This window comes from Phaseolus vulgaris, chromosome 8 (genome assembly GCF_000499845.2).
Source record: "Phaseolus vulgaris cultivar G19833 chromosome 8, P. vulgaris v2.0, whole genome shotgun sequence".
NCBI lineage: Eukaryota > Viridiplantae > Streptophyta > Magnoliopsida > Fabales > Fabaceae > Phaseolus > Phaseolus vulgaris.
In genome coordinates this window covers 50956329-50974023 of record NC_023752.2, presented here as the reverse complement: position 1 = coordinate 50974023, position 17695 = coordinate 50956329, and the positions used below count along the sequence as shown (strand labels likewise).

General features: G+C 34.6%; 2 protein-coding genes across 4 annotated transcripts; one reads left to right on the top strand and one right to left on the bottom strand.

Moving 5' to 3' along the window:
* LOC137826917 (uncharacterized) lies at nucleotides 1–3887 on the top strand. The gene is made up of 6 exons (XM_068633073.1): nucleotides 1–451; nucleotides 1211–1301; nucleotides 1383–1543; nucleotides 2972–2999; nucleotides 3219–3327; nucleotides 3621–3887. The coding sequence occupies exons 1-6, from the start codon at nucleotides 251–253 to the stop codon at nucleotides 3700–3702; spliced, it is 672 nt and encodes a 223-aa protein (XP_068489174.1). The 5' UTR covers nucleotides 1–250; the 3' UTR covers nucleotides 3703–3887.
* A 1827-nt stretch (nucleotides 3888–5714) lies between these two features.
* Nucleotides 5715–16321, bottom strand: LOC137826916 (uncharacterized). Of its 3 annotated transcripts, none has more exons than XM_068633069.1 (23): nucleotides 16175–16321; nucleotides 15803–15915; nucleotides 14879–15484; nucleotides 14319–14530; nucleotides 14141–14212; nucleotides 13933–14067; nucleotides 12888–13006; nucleotides 12495–12800; nucleotides 11451–11538; nucleotides 11263–11368; nucleotides 11058–11171; nucleotides 10118–10281; nucleotides 9879–9999; nucleotides 9478–9702; nucleotides 9205–9395; nucleotides 8278–8445; nucleotides 8048–8153; nucleotides 7692–7829; nucleotides 7260–7421; nucleotides 6987–7187; nucleotides 6486–6680; nucleotides 6309–6380; nucleotides 5715–6129 (listed from the first exon to the last, which is right to left on the bottom strand). In XM_068633069.1, exons 2-23 carry the CDS (start codon nucleotides 15848–15850, stop codon nucleotides 5977–5979), a joined length of 3702 nt encoding a protein of 1233 aa, XP_068489170.1. In that variant the 5' UTR covers nucleotides 15851–15915; nucleotides 16175–16321; the 3' UTR covers nucleotides 5715–5976. The 3 variants fall into 3 exon arrangements, with proteins under 3 accessions (XP_068489170.1, XP_068489173.1, XP_068489172.1); XM_068633072.1 differs by lacking the exon at nucleotides 16175–16321 and adding an exon at nucleotides 16010–16130; XM_068633071.1 differs by lacking the exon at nucleotides 16175–16321 and having other exon boundaries at nucleotides 15803–16099.
* Nucleotides 16322–17695: the final 1374 nt, after the last annotated feature.

The window sequence follows — 17695 nt, the reverse complement described above, 5'->3', positions numbered from 1 at the left end:
AAGAAACCCTAGGAATTGCATTGGGACCAGCACAATCCAGATGGCTGCTCTGCTTTCTGTTCTTCTTTTCTCTCCTCGAAAACACAACCGACAACCTCGTCCTCAAAATTAACATTGAAATTCAAAATTACTAAAATTAAGAAAAGAAAAAAAGGCACGTGTCTTCCACGCCGCCACCAATAACTATCTTCTCTCTCCTCTCCTCACCGTCAACGCTCAAACACCAACCCGTTCCCCTCTCCGAACCGGAATGGAGGTTGGGGTCTTCGATCTGAACCCGAACCCGGTTCGGGTGAAGCGGAAAACCCTTGAGGCCATGCTGGAACAGTGTCAGAGAGCCCTTGAACTCGTCAATGCTTCCGATGGACAACACCAAGAACAAGAAGAGGAAGAAGAAGAAGACTCTGACGAATCGCATCCTTCCACGCCCCCCGATCCAGAAACTGATCAGGCAATTACTCTCTTTTTTCTCCCTTCCAACTTAATTACTTGAAATTTCTATCCGTTAGGGTAACCGTTTTGTTGCGCGTTTCGAGTGGAGAAAACTTGCCTTTTTATGTATGACTTATGTGATGAATAAACAAAAGGCTTCTCAGTCTTGTGTTAGAGGAAAAATGAGGGTTTCTTTGATAAACGATTACTTTCAATTTTTGAAGTGAGAAAGCTTCTTTATTTTTACAAAACTTAAATGCACTTTTTAGATACCGTTTATGCCATTTTCTTATGGAAATTGAAGATTGACCCTAATAATCAGCGTAATAAAAGTTTGCATTGAAGGTCGACATTGGTTAATAGGTGAAATTCAATTTCTTGTTGAAGAACAGTAAAACGACAGTCTAATGGCGTATTTTGATTACCGTCTTAAAGGCAAAAAAAATGTTCGCTGGTACTTTCCAAAGCGCTAAACGGATTAGTAAGATAAGTGTTGGATTGAAGCTAATGTGGGGTTAAGTTGGTTTCAACTGTTTCCCAAATATACAATTGTCCTATTTTTTGTGCTAATCCAAACAACCATTTATAATAAAGGTCTTTTTGTGTGTGTTTTGACACTAGCCTTTCGATCTTCTAGATGTAGTCATTGTTAGTGCTGTGTTGTAAATTGTTGTTGATGCGATGTGTATTGTGCATGCTTGATGATTTGTTAAGAAGGATGTTAATTTTTTATTTGGGATATTCCTTAATAGCATGGCATGTTGTGTGCTCCATGCAGTTGTGTGACCTAATCAAATCTAGAGTAGAATGCCCTGACTTCCTTGAAAAGTTGGAGTATGCACAGGCATCAGTTTCTCTCAATGCAGCTGGTACCAACTCGTGCAAATGTTCTCTTTTTGTTTGGGTCTTTACTTTTAGAATGCTAATGAAAAATGCTTGGTCTGTGGCAGAAGAAGGTAATTCTTGGGATTTTGTAAGCGAAAATGATCTTTGGGAAGGTGAAGACGCTAACTTAGACCAAGAAGATTATGTCCTTGTTAAACAAGAAGATATAGTGGAAGGAATTGCGTGCTTCATGGCTGCATATTTGTTGTCCCTCAAGCAAACCAAGGTTTGTTATCCTTGTATTTGTTATTTCAGACGCTCTACATTACCCATGAATTTATGGCCTAAGTATATGTTACTCTCAATTGTGTTACTCTTCTGCTATAATCTGAAAAACGTGAAAGTCTAAATCTGTTGACTTAAAAGCACCTTCTGAGTTCTGATATGCCTATATAACGGACACTGCATATGCTTCTCGGTTAGGATGCAAATTCCACAAATGGAAAAGGGCTTGTATGCTTCCTGAAAGGTTGTGGGGATTTTTCCTCAACCATTTGTGAAGTTGTCTTGTATGTTTACTACAATGCGGTTTAAGTGAACATTAGTATTTGGTGCTTTGAAATGTTTTTCTTTCCACGGTTTATAGTGAAGTTTAAAGTTTCTAATGATTATTTTTCTATAGGAAGATGTCCAATTTGTATCTGGCAAAGTTTGGGTATCAGAAAATAGTGTGCAAAATGAGTATTGAGTTAACAACTACTTCCAAATAAATTGTTTTCCTTTTGTCTCTGGCTCTAATATTGCAATTTCTGTTATTTTTAGTGGATGTGGATATTCTTGCAACCCAATTATGTAAAATATATGCCTCTTGCATTGCTTAATTCTTTGTAGGTGCTTTCCTTTCTAGTTTAAGCTTAAAAAGATCTATTCATGCTTCTTTAGTCGAAGTCATCCCTATTGAATAGTTGTTTCTTTCTTTCATTTCTCTACCACTGAAGCGGTTTTAAGAATGTCATATTACAATTGATAACAGCATATACATTATATTTAGAGGAGTGTTAACAACACACTCCTCCTAACACTTGTTATTATGATTTAAAATTTATTGGAAACTACAAAATTATGTGGAGAGGCTCAATAATAGTGGGACTTATAATTTTGTCATTCTGACAAATTTGAATTAATAATAAAGAATACATTTGAAAGTTAGAGTATGTTGCAAGATAATGTATCTGTTCTATCAACAGTTATTAAATTTTACAATTCCAGATTCAAATCACATAAAAGTTGGAAACTCGTTAATTTTTACTTTTCTTTCACAATTTGGCTTATTAAATGTGCCCTATTTCATTATTTAAATGTTTTATTTTCATTCTTCTGAAGCACGAGCTTTACACTTCTACTCACACTATGCACTGTATTTGGCTATTCTATTGCTCTATTCCTAGTCTATAGATATTTAGCCTTCACGCAATCTGTTGTGGCTTAGAATTTCATTTCTTGAGATCTATGGTCATTTTTTCATTCAAATTTATTACATCGAGCACTATATTTCAACCTATTTCTTTCTGTCCCCGTATTTTACAATTTGGTAGGATTTGTGATTTACAGATAAAAAATTAGTTCGCTTATTCATAATTTGAATTGCAATTTGAGCACTGCAATAGTTTATACTTAATTATATGATCTCTGATTGTGTTTTGCTTTTTTGCAGGATTTGACCCCAAATCAACTCCAGGATGGTGAGTTTGGTTGCTTCCTCCATAATATATGGTCTTATTTATTGTTTTGTCCACAACTCCATACGTTTGAGTGGGAAATGGGGAAGAAAGTAGAAGCATCTCCTTGGCTACCGTACTCATTCTAGATAAAGTTTTGTACTCTACTTTAGACAAGTATTACCTAGATAAAAGAATGGGAAGGAATTTATCATTTATGACTTTTTTGGCGTGTTTTTATAGCTCTGAGCAAGACATTTTCTGTGAAAAAGAAAAAGGGAAAGCTTCGAAAGGCATGGGATGGGAGCAAAGTTGTTTATAATGTTGCATCATGGGGAGCTACAGCCATTGGGTAAGTGGCTTTACCAAACATCCCTGCTCTTCTCTGTAAATATTAAGGAATTGATTAATGTTCAACCTAGCTGATGCTAGACCTTTGAAATTGCATGATCATGATGCTTATCTATGCAGTTGGCTACTTCCTGTTAGTATAACTTTTGTTGGACACTGATTCTGAGTCTAAACTGTTGTCAATTTGTTTTTTTATTTAGCAAAGTGCAGAAAAAATTAGTGTGATTCTTTTACCCTCTTTTCAGGTCATTGTTTCATTTGTATTGATTACTTCCATTTTTTTTCTCATGAAAGGATATATCAAAATCCTATTATTGCAAGGGTTGCAACTAAAGCATTCTGGACTTCTTGCCAAGTTATATCAAAGCTACTCTGATCAGCCGATGCAGTTTGGAGAAAAGTTGAACTGTAGTAAATTGACTGTTGTGTATTTGCTTGTGCTGAATTAAGATTGGTTTTCTACACTCCCTGTGCACCGAAGTTCAATTGATCTTAATGTATTTTGATCATGTAAATATCATTATTCAAATGTTCCGAGTGTTATTCAAATTCTTATTCACAGTTTGTGCCTGAAACATGAAACATATCCTTGCTTTCTCCAGCTGTACCTAAGAACCCGGCCATAATTCAAATTAAGTTTGATTAAAGTAAGTTTCTTTTTTAAGATAGATGTTTGATAATGGGGATAAAGATCAAATGAGATCGTGTAAGATAACTAGACAAGTGAGTGAGAGTAAATTTATATTAGAAGGTGTTTCAGTGAAAGTATGCTTGGAAATAATATCAACATTAACCATGTAATAGCAAAATTTGATGTAGTCAGATATCTTGTTGGCAATCAACAACTTGTAGCAGGAATAAAAGGTCGTGAATGTGCTAAATTGTTTTTCTGAAATTTCAAGGAATATGTCGTTTTGTCCGAATTTTAGTTGACATCTTGTAAGCACATCGTAGTTGTTCCACTACTGAACTATTACTAACACTGTGGGTGGATGGGAGAAAAGAAAGAGGGAAAACATTAGGTAAATGAAGCTATCTTACATGATCGGAGTGAGTTTGGTTTATTTGGTAATGGAATAAAAGTCCCACGTGGATACCATATCCAGAAACAAGAATCAAAATTACGTTGATGATGGAGAAATTAAATACCTATTACCTATGACCTGATCTATTTAACTTCCATAAAAAGTTTGAACCTAACTTTTTTGGTAAAATGAACCAGACAAAACTAGCTCTGACTTTCATCTCTACTCACCAACCATCATTAAAAGGCAAATTCTCCCCACAACCATATCAATTTCAACTACAGTCAATCTGTCAGTACAAAAATGTTCTGAAAATAGTCTTAAATGAAAAGTAAATGTGGATAAAACAAATGCTTCCAAAATCTCTTCTCTAAAATATATTTCTAGATTTGAATTTCTAAAATACATTTCTTAATTTCATAAATACATTTTCGGATTTTGTGTTCTGGATTTTTAATTTTGTATTTCTGAAACACATTTTTTAATTTTGAAATTCTCTTTTCAAAATGCATTTTTAAATTGTGTTTTGGATTTTCTCTTTCGGAATGTGCTTTTTGTATTTTAATTTTTTTTTCTAGAACAAAATTTTGATTTGTGAATTTCAGATTTTCAAATTTAAAACAGAGTAATTTTGGAAAATATGAAAGATGATACGAGTTCCATGTTGAAATTGATATGGTGGATAAACTAGACTCAAAAATCATTTTTAAAGTATGAAAATATCATAAAAAATTATAAAAATTAATGCAGACCCGAGGCAGTTCCGTAGAGAGAATACGTAAATACAGGCCTTGAATCAAATTTAAGAGATGAAATTACCAAAACAAAAATTAAGATATCAAAGCAAACCCCCTAGATTTACAGTTCTTTTTGTAAGAATAACATGGCAGCAAGTACAATCAAAAGGTGACATCAAATTTGTCAAAAGTTCCTGTCCGAGTAACATGTTCCTTGAAAAGATTACTTCGACATCATTCCTTGGAATTACAGTTATCAGAACTAAACCATGTGATTACTTAAAAAAAGCGTGAAATTACCAAAGGTGATAATCTGGTACTAGAATGGCTCATTTGGATGAGCCCGATACTATTAAACCTCCTAGTGATCAGAAGTCACCTTTGTAGTGCCAGGTATTTCGAAACCAAAACAATGATTCAGATAGAATATAAAAGGCATATCACTGTTAATGTGTAAAATTCTGCTGATCAATCAGAAATTGTCCATAATATGTTCTAAAAAATATTATAAAAATCAACACATTTATCATAATTAACTAACCAACAGTGTTAAGAATTTTTATTCTGTTAGTGAATATATTTAGTTATTAAACAGAATAATAGGGATGTTAAACAATGCAAGTCAATTAAGAGACCAAGGTTTGATTGATAGAATGTAAAAAACTAATAAATTTATATATTATTCCTACTACTACTACTACTACCAAGTATTACAATGAGTAATTTACTGTATATATACCATGTATTGAAAAAATCACTATTCCTCATTGAAAAGCACGCTGATCTTTCTGGGAGCAGTTGAGTTGCTTGCTCCTACTACAAAACTGGTGACCCATTTTCTTTTTAGCCCCGTGTATTCCTCTCTTCATATTTACATGTAGAATTGGCCTAATAGTAAAATGTGTTGTCCTTGTGAGTGGGAGCATCCTTGCAAAGCATGGAACGAACTTCCATGATGGATCTAGGTGGCTCCAGGTCTTTCTCATGCAATGCATTTCCTAGAAGCTGCTGTATGTGTGAAGCAAACGTATCATCCAGAATCTGCACAATATTAGTTCAAGTCACAAATCATAACCCAAAGTACAGCAGCATATAGAAACAAGAAAGGGATGCCTTTCTGGCACTTTCACTATAAATCAATCAATCTCGAGCAATGTTCTTCCAGAACTTTAAAACTATGCAACAGAAACAAACTGTTAAGCTGTTAAGTAGCTACTCACAGAAACAGCGACCCTTGAGCCTTTGTACCACGATCTATTCTCTTTTCTGTTCTCCAAGAAACTTAAAATTTCCTGTTAAATAAGAAATATAACGAAATATGATGCAATTAATATTTGTCTGAAATCGAAAAGATGCTCAAAGGCAAGGCAACAGAATCCAGATGAAAGTGAACTGACCTGTCCCATACGATCCCAATAACCTCTACAGATGGCAATGAACACATGAGTCTCAAAGACACTGTGAAGGTGACTTATGGTACTAGCCAACTGATCTTTCAATGGCTGCATTCTACTTCTTAAATCAGACTCCACCACAGTTTCCTTCGATTCTTGAAGAATCTTTTTTAATTTTGTGGTATTCTGTAACTTTGTCTGAAACGACATAGAGGATGCTATTAGGATACTTGAATACATTATTGTTAACACTATTCTGAAATAGGAACAAGAAATTGATAGTAATATGAAGAAAAAAGTAACTTCACAGGCAAGTCAATCAAGTTTGCAATTTATAAATATCTGCTCAGTTTTTAGTCCATAATAAAAGCCAAAAAAATCAGTTTTGGAAAACTTGTAATTGATTGATATGTGCATAAATCGTGACTGCAGTACTGCTCTACCTACACAAGTCAAATATTATGTTAATAAGAACCATAAATTTTCTTTCAAAAGGCTACTAACATTCTCCGCTAGTTTCTCCACAATAGCTTGCGCGTAGTTCCTGAACTTTGCTCTCAGCATCACTGTCACCTCACTAAGTCGCTCACCAGGTGTTGTATTTCCAACATTTGGCAAGCAAGAACCCCATGCCTTGAACTGGGATTCAACCCTGGGACGCAATAAGTCGAGCATTCTCTTCAAGGAATTCAAAAGAACTCCAAGCTGGAAAAAGTGAGAAATTTTAAATAAAGTATCAAAAGACACTAAAAACAGTTTTTCAGAAATTCAACTCACCTCATCAGGAACAACATAGGCACATGTAGTTCGTTTGGCAAGTTTTTGGACATATTTAAGCCCGAATTTCTTAGGAGCCATGCTTTCTTTTAGAGGAGATAATACATCTGCATATTGTTTGTCTAAAGCTTCCACAATGGCCTTCTCAATATCAGCTACGGCCTGTTGCCAAATTTTTTTTCAAAAAACAATCAAACTCGGTCATCAAACTTTTGGCCATCAAATACAATAACACACTTAGAGCCAAGGAATAAAAACTCCTGTTCTAACATGGCCTTTTTTTAATATAGGCAATAATTGAAAAAAAAATCTCAGATAGGTATTGGTTTATAGAAGAGATGAAGGGAATGGATAGCATCAGAAGTTCATGGGTAAAAGGGGGAAAGAAGTATGAAGGACCAGGAAATAAATAACTAGAATTGGCATACATACATTCTCTAAAACCAAGGTGTATTCTGGCCAGCGGCAAATGATGACCTCATAGTCTGTCAATGTCTCCTTCAGCCGCTCATACATGTCATCAACAAAGGGAGTAGTAGAATGTTGTGTTCTAACTCCAGACCATTTCACCTGCAACAGCAATACATTTAGATTATAAACCCTGTTGTCACAACAGTTTACTGCAGAAGAGATGCAGTGGTTCAGATAAAATTAATTTTAGCATTTATAATTAAGTCCTGCAGACTATCAAAAGGTTCCTTGAGACCTAGCTCACCTAAAGGGAATATCTTCCTGAAGACACAAAATGAAATATGACAATATTAATGATATATCTTAAATGTAAGTACCTTGTCTAATTTGCATGACTCCAGCAAAGATAGCCGTTTATCTTGTATCCAAACAAGAATATACAAATGGAATAGCTCTTTTGCATCTACTCCACCTTTGATGGGACTAAGGAAATAAAACAAGTTAGATCTGTGCAGAAGGATTCATTCTTTGACTAAAAAGCCAGGGATTATTTGACTAGAAGGGATTCATGCCATACTCTCTCCAACTAAAGCATAGCAACACTTACCCAATACTCCAGCTTACAAGGTCTCTCTGAAAATCTGACGTTGCAATAACAAGTTCTGCTACCGGCGATGATGGCCCTGATGGTGGACAAGATATGAGGAATGCCCGTAATCTATTGCAAAGCTCTGTGCTGTATATGGAAGCAGAAAGATTTGGCAGGTCCACAAAGCTGTGAAAATATTGAACCAGCTACATTAGAACCTTTAACATACAATAGTAATCTGATCAATTAACACAATAATTACTTTAAAACTATGGAAGATGAAGTTTGAAATGCATCTAATAATGAGATTGAACTGGTGATTCAATGCCTGAGTCAAGCTCAAAACAAAAGTAATCATTGTACAAGAAAGGGTGTTGTCACATGTGAATATAGATTCAAGATAACAGTTGAAGTTAAAGCTACATTTGATAGTTTGGTTGTAACTTATCCAGTTACTATCAGCTTTAATACTAGGTTTAATTTTTTCGAACTTAAAATGTACAGCATTTAGTCTTTTTTATTAGAATGAAGAACAAATATCATGGTTAAAAATGGGAAACAATAAAATCAATTAGTCCTTCAATTGCTTCGCTGAGGACATTTGTACAACTTGTTGGAGTTAAAGAGTAATAATATACAGCTATATAGTACCCAACAGTGATATATTATCATGCTATAAGCTAATACTAATTTATAGCAATTGCATTATTTCCATCAAGATAGCCCTGAAATAGTAGACATCCACTGTGTAACCATCAATTGAATAGAACATAGGTTTATCTACATACAGGTGCGTTTCAAGATTAGAAGAGATGCACATAACACAACATCACATATTTGCAGATAGGCACAATTAAAGATGAGAAATTATACACATAACCTACATAAAAGTTATAGCAAAATAAAATACATACAACAAAATGAAGTCCTTGAAACAAATAATACCTAGGAAGTATATTTTGATTATGAATCTGGATATCTGTATAAATCTCATTTCTAAGATTTATACATAGGGTTTTCATCTTCTGGTAAGCAGTAGACATAGCTATGCCGTCCATCAAACTGCTTTCATTATTTTGTGCAATATATTCATCTGTTTCACTCAGGTGCCTCTTGGACCTCTTTTTTGCAGCAACCTAGCAAGATACCAATTTGTCAATTAAATTGAAATAGTATACAATTAACAATTGCTACCATAAAATATCAATTTTATCTAACCTGGAAATAATGACAAAATGCAGTTTGAGCCTCAGGAGATAAGATATCATGAAGAAGCTTGTAAAGTTTAACAGCAGGTTCCAAGGCAGGTGCCGCATGGCCAGTTGCTGGTCTGAAAACCTCTATGATGCCCGAGAAAGAAGACTCGTCAAGTGATTTGTAGTTCTCAAAAACAAGAGTTAGTACCTGTTCTATTTGATCCTTGGTCTCTCCTAGTATTCGGTTCTGAATATGAACAAAAACCATACCATGTTAAGACAAGACAAAAAAAAATCAACTTGAATTTGATAGTAGACAAATGCTAACAAAACAACCAGTTCAGGTATATTGACTGCATCTAAAACATTGAAGTGATTAGTTGAAGTTATATTACAAGAATAATAACTAAATGTCAATGATACCTCCTGGTGACTCAAAGAAGTCTTGCCATTCCCCTTCGTGGTAACAGGTGCTAGTAGATTACACACCAAGTTGAGGCAGTCTGCTGTTGGTGTCGCCACATCCATGACATAAGATAGATATCTATATAAACAGAATATTGTGAACACCATTATTAAAATAATTAGAAAAAGTGTGAAACTAAACTACATATTAAAGAAATCAAATAATTCAGGGGAATTGCAGATCCACCTCACATTACCTCAACTTGGTATATATCTCAGATACCCCATAATAGGATGCAAACTCAGTCAAAAGCCATTTCCACGGACCATGCAACAATAGGTTTCGTTGCTGAAAGCCCTGAATTTTCATTGCAACTTCCATAACTAAGTCATAGGCAACTGTCTCTGCTACAGAACCATACTGGGATCACAAGTGACATTAAAATGTGAATACGTGAGGCACATTATATTAGAATACTCAAGAAAATAGAATAACACATAATTAAGCATACAAGTACTCCAACATAAAGCACACAACATTTTTATTTTTCCTTCTGTCAGAATAATTATATCTTTTTTGTCTCATTTTCTGTACATAAAAACAAAGGAAAGGGGATTGGCAGAGTGGGGCACCTTCCTGTGAATTGAAAATATTAGGCCCCCACATTGTTTGAAAAACTTCTGCTGTTTTCATTATTTTCAGGGACCACCATCATATACAGTTCATTGAAAACAAGAAACAAAGTATGTCTAATATCTACATATCATGGCAGGCAGGCATACAAACAATGCGGCCTTCTTGTAATTTGAAAACAGAAAATGTTTTCTTTAACTAAACTGGCCTTTAATCTGCATCTGACTAAAATCATGCAAATGATATGTCTGACATGAATTTAAGTACTGTTTAAAATAAAATAAAAAATACATAATCAACTTGTACTGTATTTTGGCAGCCAAAAAAAATTTCAGTTATAGACATATCATGGATTGTGAAAGTAACTTCAAATCTCTATACAATAAGCCCTGGGCATTACCAGGAGGTATGATTATCTTTACTATTTCAACAGTTCCAAGAATCCTGGCTTTTTTACATAGCCATGATCGCTTATGATTTAAGAACAGATTACAAGATTTTGAGTCTCTCTCTGTTATAGCTTTAAGTCCAAAAAAAACTACTCATTGTTCACAGTAACTAACCTTAAGATGACTATTATCATCTGCACTTGTTGAATAATTTATATAAAGTTGTAACTTGCCCACAAGCTCATGGTCAGGTTCGCGATAAATAGGCCACCAGCGTAATTTGTCAGCCTGTTTCAGTTGAAAATAAATTCTATCACATGATCATCACTCAAGACAGGCAACAATAACACCAACAGAAATAAACAGCATATAATATTACTGGATCATCAGCTATAGTAGCCACTTGGACAAGAACACGGCCAAAATGCTTTCCCTTGGAATCTTGAACTTCAACAAGCAAATCATCTCCAAGGCTGTCCGGAAAACTGTACAAGTATTCAGAAATTTATTCAAGAGGTAACAATTATAAAAATTGAAAAGACGAAAAAACAAACAAGAAAAACTTACAACATATGGACTTCACTAGATCCCGGCTGCAACTTTATTGCATCATCTTCAACTATGCTTTTCAGCCTTAAGAAACATGAGTATGTCTCTGATCACATGCATACGTACAAAAATAAATAAAATGAAAAAAAAAATGAGAGCCAAAATAGTGAAATGAGAATCAAGTAGGCACATTTAGAACTGCAACATCATGAAACACGTAGACTAAAGTAATAAAGCATGTAAGGAAGTAAAAGAAGTCAACCAAAGATCCATAAATTCAGAAATAACTGATAGTATTTAAATAAAATGGAATAATTTTTTACTCAGGTGTAACAGGAGAACATCCGAAGAACTATCTTATAACTGCTGAGAAGGTTAGTCCAAGACAGGGAATATACCTGATAGCTAGACTACAGCACAAATTTTTTTTTTTCCTGGTAATAAAAAGTTAAGATAGAGAGAGAGGAGGTTTCCTAATTATAAGATTAGGGAGTAACACAAGTGTTAGTGTGACATTGCAAACCGCAGTAGAAATTGGACAACTTTATATTGACTCCATTCAATCCTATTCCTACGTTTATGCAACCTCTATAGCTACAATCCAATTGTAATAATGTTAAGCTACTAACGATTGAAATGTATCACATGAAAATGAGTTTGTTTAACTACACGCAAATGAATAAATGCAATACTTTCATAAAAATCCTCACAACTATAATAAAATATTAATCAAGGCAATTACATATAGTAACATTGCAAATGTTAACATATTTAAAAACAAAAAACAATTCCCTGCAGACAAAGACACCATGAATATTAATCACTTGACATTACCATTACACAATTCCAAGGAGAAAGTAGTACCCACAAGAACACCAGGAGCCAAGTGTGTTAGTTTCATAGAAAGCCAAAACTCAATTGGACTAAATTGCTTCCTAGAGTTAAACAAGTCTGATATTTCAGTCATAATAGAAATATCGAGAAGAGATTTTTTTCAGACAATTTTCACCATGACGCACAGAGATACCAAATAATTATAATGCATGTTGCTTTATTACATACCTTGCACAACTTCATATGATGATGAATTATTCCTTAGAGTTGTTACGCCAACCTTCAGGAGTCCAGATACCTGCTGCATGTAGCGGGTACTAGCTTGCACATATGCCAGGCTATGTCGAGCCAAGGAACCATTTGCAGGCAAACGTGGAACAAATTGAATTCTTCTGAGAGCTTGCCATCCAGCAGATAGTGACGATTGCAAATTGGAGAAATGGTTTCGCACAGAGTCCATTTTAATTTTGTTTGTCATTATCGATGACATGCTACAGCCAGTAGGAGGGTCCAAGCCCATTTTGACTTTACGAACTGCAAAGTGAAGAATGTCTCAACAAAGACTCACTTGGGATGATAAGTTAAATAATTTTATTAGTAAAAGATAACATGAGAATGTACCTTGCACCTTCATCTTGCCAATAAGTTTTTTGGGTTTTGGAGCAATACCCTCACTGGAAGGCTCTGCATTGCTCTTCACCATTAGTTCATCTTCTGACTGTAATAGTATCTGCCGTAATCTGCATATTCAAAAAAAAAAAAATAAGAACCAAAGTAATAGTCAAGGACCAACAAATTAAAAAACTCCTCAGATAGATAGAGCCATTTAAACTTTGAAGCCAATACTACAACCAACCCTCCTTACACCGAAGTTCTAGTTTTATTTAAAGGAATGAGGGCAACAATGATCAAAGTCCCGCTCACCTGGTCAGAGTCTATGGTGCCATGTTAAGAACCAACTCTCCCAAAAGTTTAAGATTTAAGGTGAATGCAGTTTTATACTAACACTAATAACACTGTTTAACGAATGAATCTATGACAACACTGTCAGTCAAAGAATAGAAAAATGATTCAGCATAAATTATGAACAAAGACTAGTTTTATGCCGAGAAATAGAAATTATTAATCTTATCTAAAAGCTAAAGGAAACGTACCAAAGCAAAGAAAAAGGCTTATTTATGGTTTTTATTTATAGACTTTCCAAAAGAATGAGACCAAGTGCCAAGAGAAGTAATAAAAAGCTTTGGAAAAAAAAGGTGTTCACATGTGGTTTTCATTGACCTAGGTTCATAAAATAAAGTTTTATTTAATGACAAGACAAAGACTGTCTCCTGTTGTCTCCCTAGTTATTCCTAAACCAGCATTTTTTCCGAATGGAATCATGCAAGCAAAATGTTTACTTATTTCATGGTTGAAGCAAAATAACTTTTTTCAATGTTTTGGCGAGTCAGCATGACATAATAAATACCTGTGTTAGATTCTTAACAAGATACTATATACTGCAATATGTAGAGTTAGCACCATTTGTTTATACTAATGGATAGTACACAACAGAATACAACAAGAGTATCTTTACCAGAACTAAATACAACAACACTAGAGACAGGAGAGGGAAGAGGAGGGCAGAATAGGGAAAAAGAGAAGTAGAGGAAAAGCCTTAACTTACCCAAATGAATCCCTAAGTAAGGCACATTCATTTTCCAAAAACATAGGAGCTTCCATGCACTGCATTGCCCAAGCATGAAGGCAAAGACGCACACAAGCATCATATGCAATCACTCCATGCCATGGCCCAAGAGCACTGAAATGAATTTACATAGAAATTAGCCACAGCCAAGGAGAAAGTATTGAGCACAATAAGAAAGGTGAAATACCTTGCATGAAATGTTGGAAGGCGGGGTGGGTGTGAATTTGAAGATGTAGCAGCCTCTGAGCCAGTAGCAATTCTGCAAGAAAGAACAGATTAAATAATATTGGATAGTTACACATTCACATTGTTTGACTAGGAAGTCATGTACTTTTGAAGAGGTTAAAAATTCATGTCTTGCTAACCTAACAAATTGGTCAGGGCTCCCACTTTCAACATGGTTTTCTATCCTATCCCCAGACATAGATTTCAAAGTTCTTGATTCAGCTTTGTTTGGAGAAATATGAGCTCTGGAAGTGGGGATTTCCTCATGTGTTTGTCTGACATCTTGAGTAGAACCAGAGAATGGGGGGGCACTGGGAATATCATCATCCTCATCATCAGATATTCTTCTATGCTGGGAATTTCGTAACACAATTCAAGAAGTTAGACTAATTTCAGCCATACATTATTAGACTGGGTTTAAACCCTAAACCAAAGATGAGAAAATATATTAGGAAATAATGAGGGACAAAGAAGAGGCACTTTGCCAATACAACAGTGAGTGAGTAGTGCAGCATCTGCCTTAAATAACAGTATTAGAAAACTGCTGTTCTATAAACAATGCTTTTTATCACCATCCAATGTTTCATAAAAAAAATCATATTGGCAATTATACCAGGAAAAATATCAGTATTATGGAGTACTGTAGGCCACATTACAGCCAAGCACTTCAATAATTTATACCATATCCACCATTCCATACCTTCTCTGCAGCACTTTTCACATTCATCCTTGAAGGCACGCTAGAAGCATACCCTTCAGACAAATAAGTTCTACTTCTTGGTAGAGCTCCATTGATACTTCCTCCTACCTGCGTGGTAGAGAATTCGGAGCTAGCTGCAGAATCCGATGAATCATCCTCTGTGAAGCCACTCTGCCGTACATTAGCAGGCCCCCTCATCAAAGGATCCCTCACAGTGCCAGGTCTGCCAACCAGTGTTTCCCTGGAAGAACTGACTTCTGAGTATGTATAATCACTCCCATACCGGGATTCCCTCTGATTGAAGTTTCCAAATTTCCTAGCAGCACCATTGGGAACTCTTCGATCTTGTGGTGACGAATCCAATGAGTACCTGCCCCCATAAACTTCTCCCTCCGATCCAATGCTGTCATCGTTATCAGAATTTGAAGCACTATCTCCAGTCTCACCTGGCATAGCTGTTGATACAGGGATTGCATTAGCAGGAAGATGCCCACTCCTGAATTTTGATGGGGGTGGTAGCCCAAACCCTCTGCCAACACCACTCTTCATCCCACTGATGGGATCGTTGCGCGATCTCAATGCAGTGTTTGAGATTGGAACTTGCTTCTAATCACCAACCAAACAAACACAAAAATCAGAATTTTCACAAACACTGACGTTACCTCAAGGAGCAGTAGAAGAATGGAACTTCCCTCTATTCTCTAAACCCTCGAGAAAAAAAAAAACTTACAGACATTGTGCAGTATCAATGTAGAATGTAGTCTAACGGTGTCCCACAACACCAACACAAAAATTTCAAAAAAAAAAATCAAAACTTTAAAAACTTTATCCAAAATAACAAAACCACATTTGGATATGCCCTCAGATAATGAAAAGCTAAGAAATAAAAATTAAAAGGGCGGAGGATTAAAGAGTGATGATCACCTCTCTGACCCATCGAAGTGCATTCCTGTCAAGACCTTCAGTGAACATCTTAACCTAACAGCCAAATCTAAAATAGAAACCCCTTGATGAGAATGCACTTCCAAATGAAAGGCCTAACACAAAACAATGAAGCTTCTGATTAAACAAAACAAAGGGTGCTACAACAAAGAAGAAGATTCTACAGCATTCTGAGATGTAACAACACACAGGTTAGAAGGGTTTGAGTGCAGAGGAGGCGGTACCAAATGGAAAAAGAAAATAAATAAAAGTGTTACTGAGAGACTGAAATCTGTTTAGATAGAGAGAGTAGAAATAGAACTATAAACGTAATGGGGGTGCGAGATTTGAGGAGAAAATAAAGGGTTTGCTTACTCAAAAAGCTTCCTTTGGTTTGGTTTCTCTCTCACTCACAAACTCAGACTGAACAGAAGAAATGACCCACAAAACTCAAAAATTATTGTCTCTTCCTTTTGGTGCATCTGCACTGCACTAGAGCTATTCTTCAATGATCTCCACAACACCCAATTATGACAGTTTTTTATAAAAAAAACATGGTATATTTTAAAAAAATATTCTGTAATCTATAACATTCATTGGAGCATTTTATTTATCTCGTAGGAAACCTTAAGTAATAAATATTGCTAAAGTAAAAAAAAATCTAAACTTTATATAGGAAAGATGTCAATTTTTTTTACGATATAACATTTCAAACATAATATGTCTTTTTCTCTCTAATATTATTGTGTCAAAAAATGTTCAAAAATTGTAAAAACATGTATAATTTTATGCATGTATATTTTATTATAATAAAACAATGTGAATTTAAAAATATATTTAATTTTATTAAAATAGTACTAAAAAGTATAAAATTAATAGAATTTAAAATATATATATATAATTTTGTACGAGTAATATTAAAAATATATTTGATAATTATTTTAAAGTAAAGAGAGATTGTTTAATTACTTATTTTATTAAATAAAAAAATTATTTTGTATTTATTAAAAAATTAAAACTGTTTAATCAAAATAGGGAATTAAAAAAAAGATGTATTTTCTTATAAATATTTTATTTTGTATTCATTTAATAAGAAATAGGATGTGTGATTCTATAAAATTGTGTAGTGAAGGAAAGGGTGAAACACGTTTACTTGATGGCAAAGGTGTTTTATTTACTAATTTATGACCGACTAAAAAGGAAAATATTCTCGGAATATAAAGCGCAGCAGAACAGTAATAAGAGACTTGACCAATGAGGAATTTGTTTTAAATAGGTTTTTATAAACATTTAATTCAAAACAAAATCAAAAATCGAACGTTGTAGTGGGGACACTTTATGGTGTGTTGTCTTTAATAATAAAATTGGTGGTTATGGTGAGGAAAAATAAGCAAAAGAGCAAAAGGGGTCCCCACAAGTGGCATAAGCACATGGTGGTGGGTCCCACATTTAGCCTAACCTATTTCTTTATTTATGTTAAAATATGATGTTGGCTACTAAGTTACTAAGAAATCAGCTCAATTTGGTTGGTTAGGAAGGTGAATGTTGAGTGATAGTAGTTTTGAAGGGAAATGTGGGTGACATGGTTTTCAGACACATGGAATATGCTTAACGGTGACGGCTAGAATCCATGAATGGTGTTAGCTGGGACTTTAATTTGAAAATTTTCGAATGTCAATATAACGATAAACTTTTTATGATATTTGACGTTTTCCATTTTCAAATATTCAATCATTGCACTATCATTCTGGTGTGGTACTTGCTTGGTTTGGTTGTTCCCTTCTGCTGCATACTAGGCCAGTAAATGAAGTATGGACGCGCTCACCAAACTTTTTAATTTCATTTACACTTCAACTCCAAATAAAAATAATAGTGAGACTTAAATTAAATTAAATA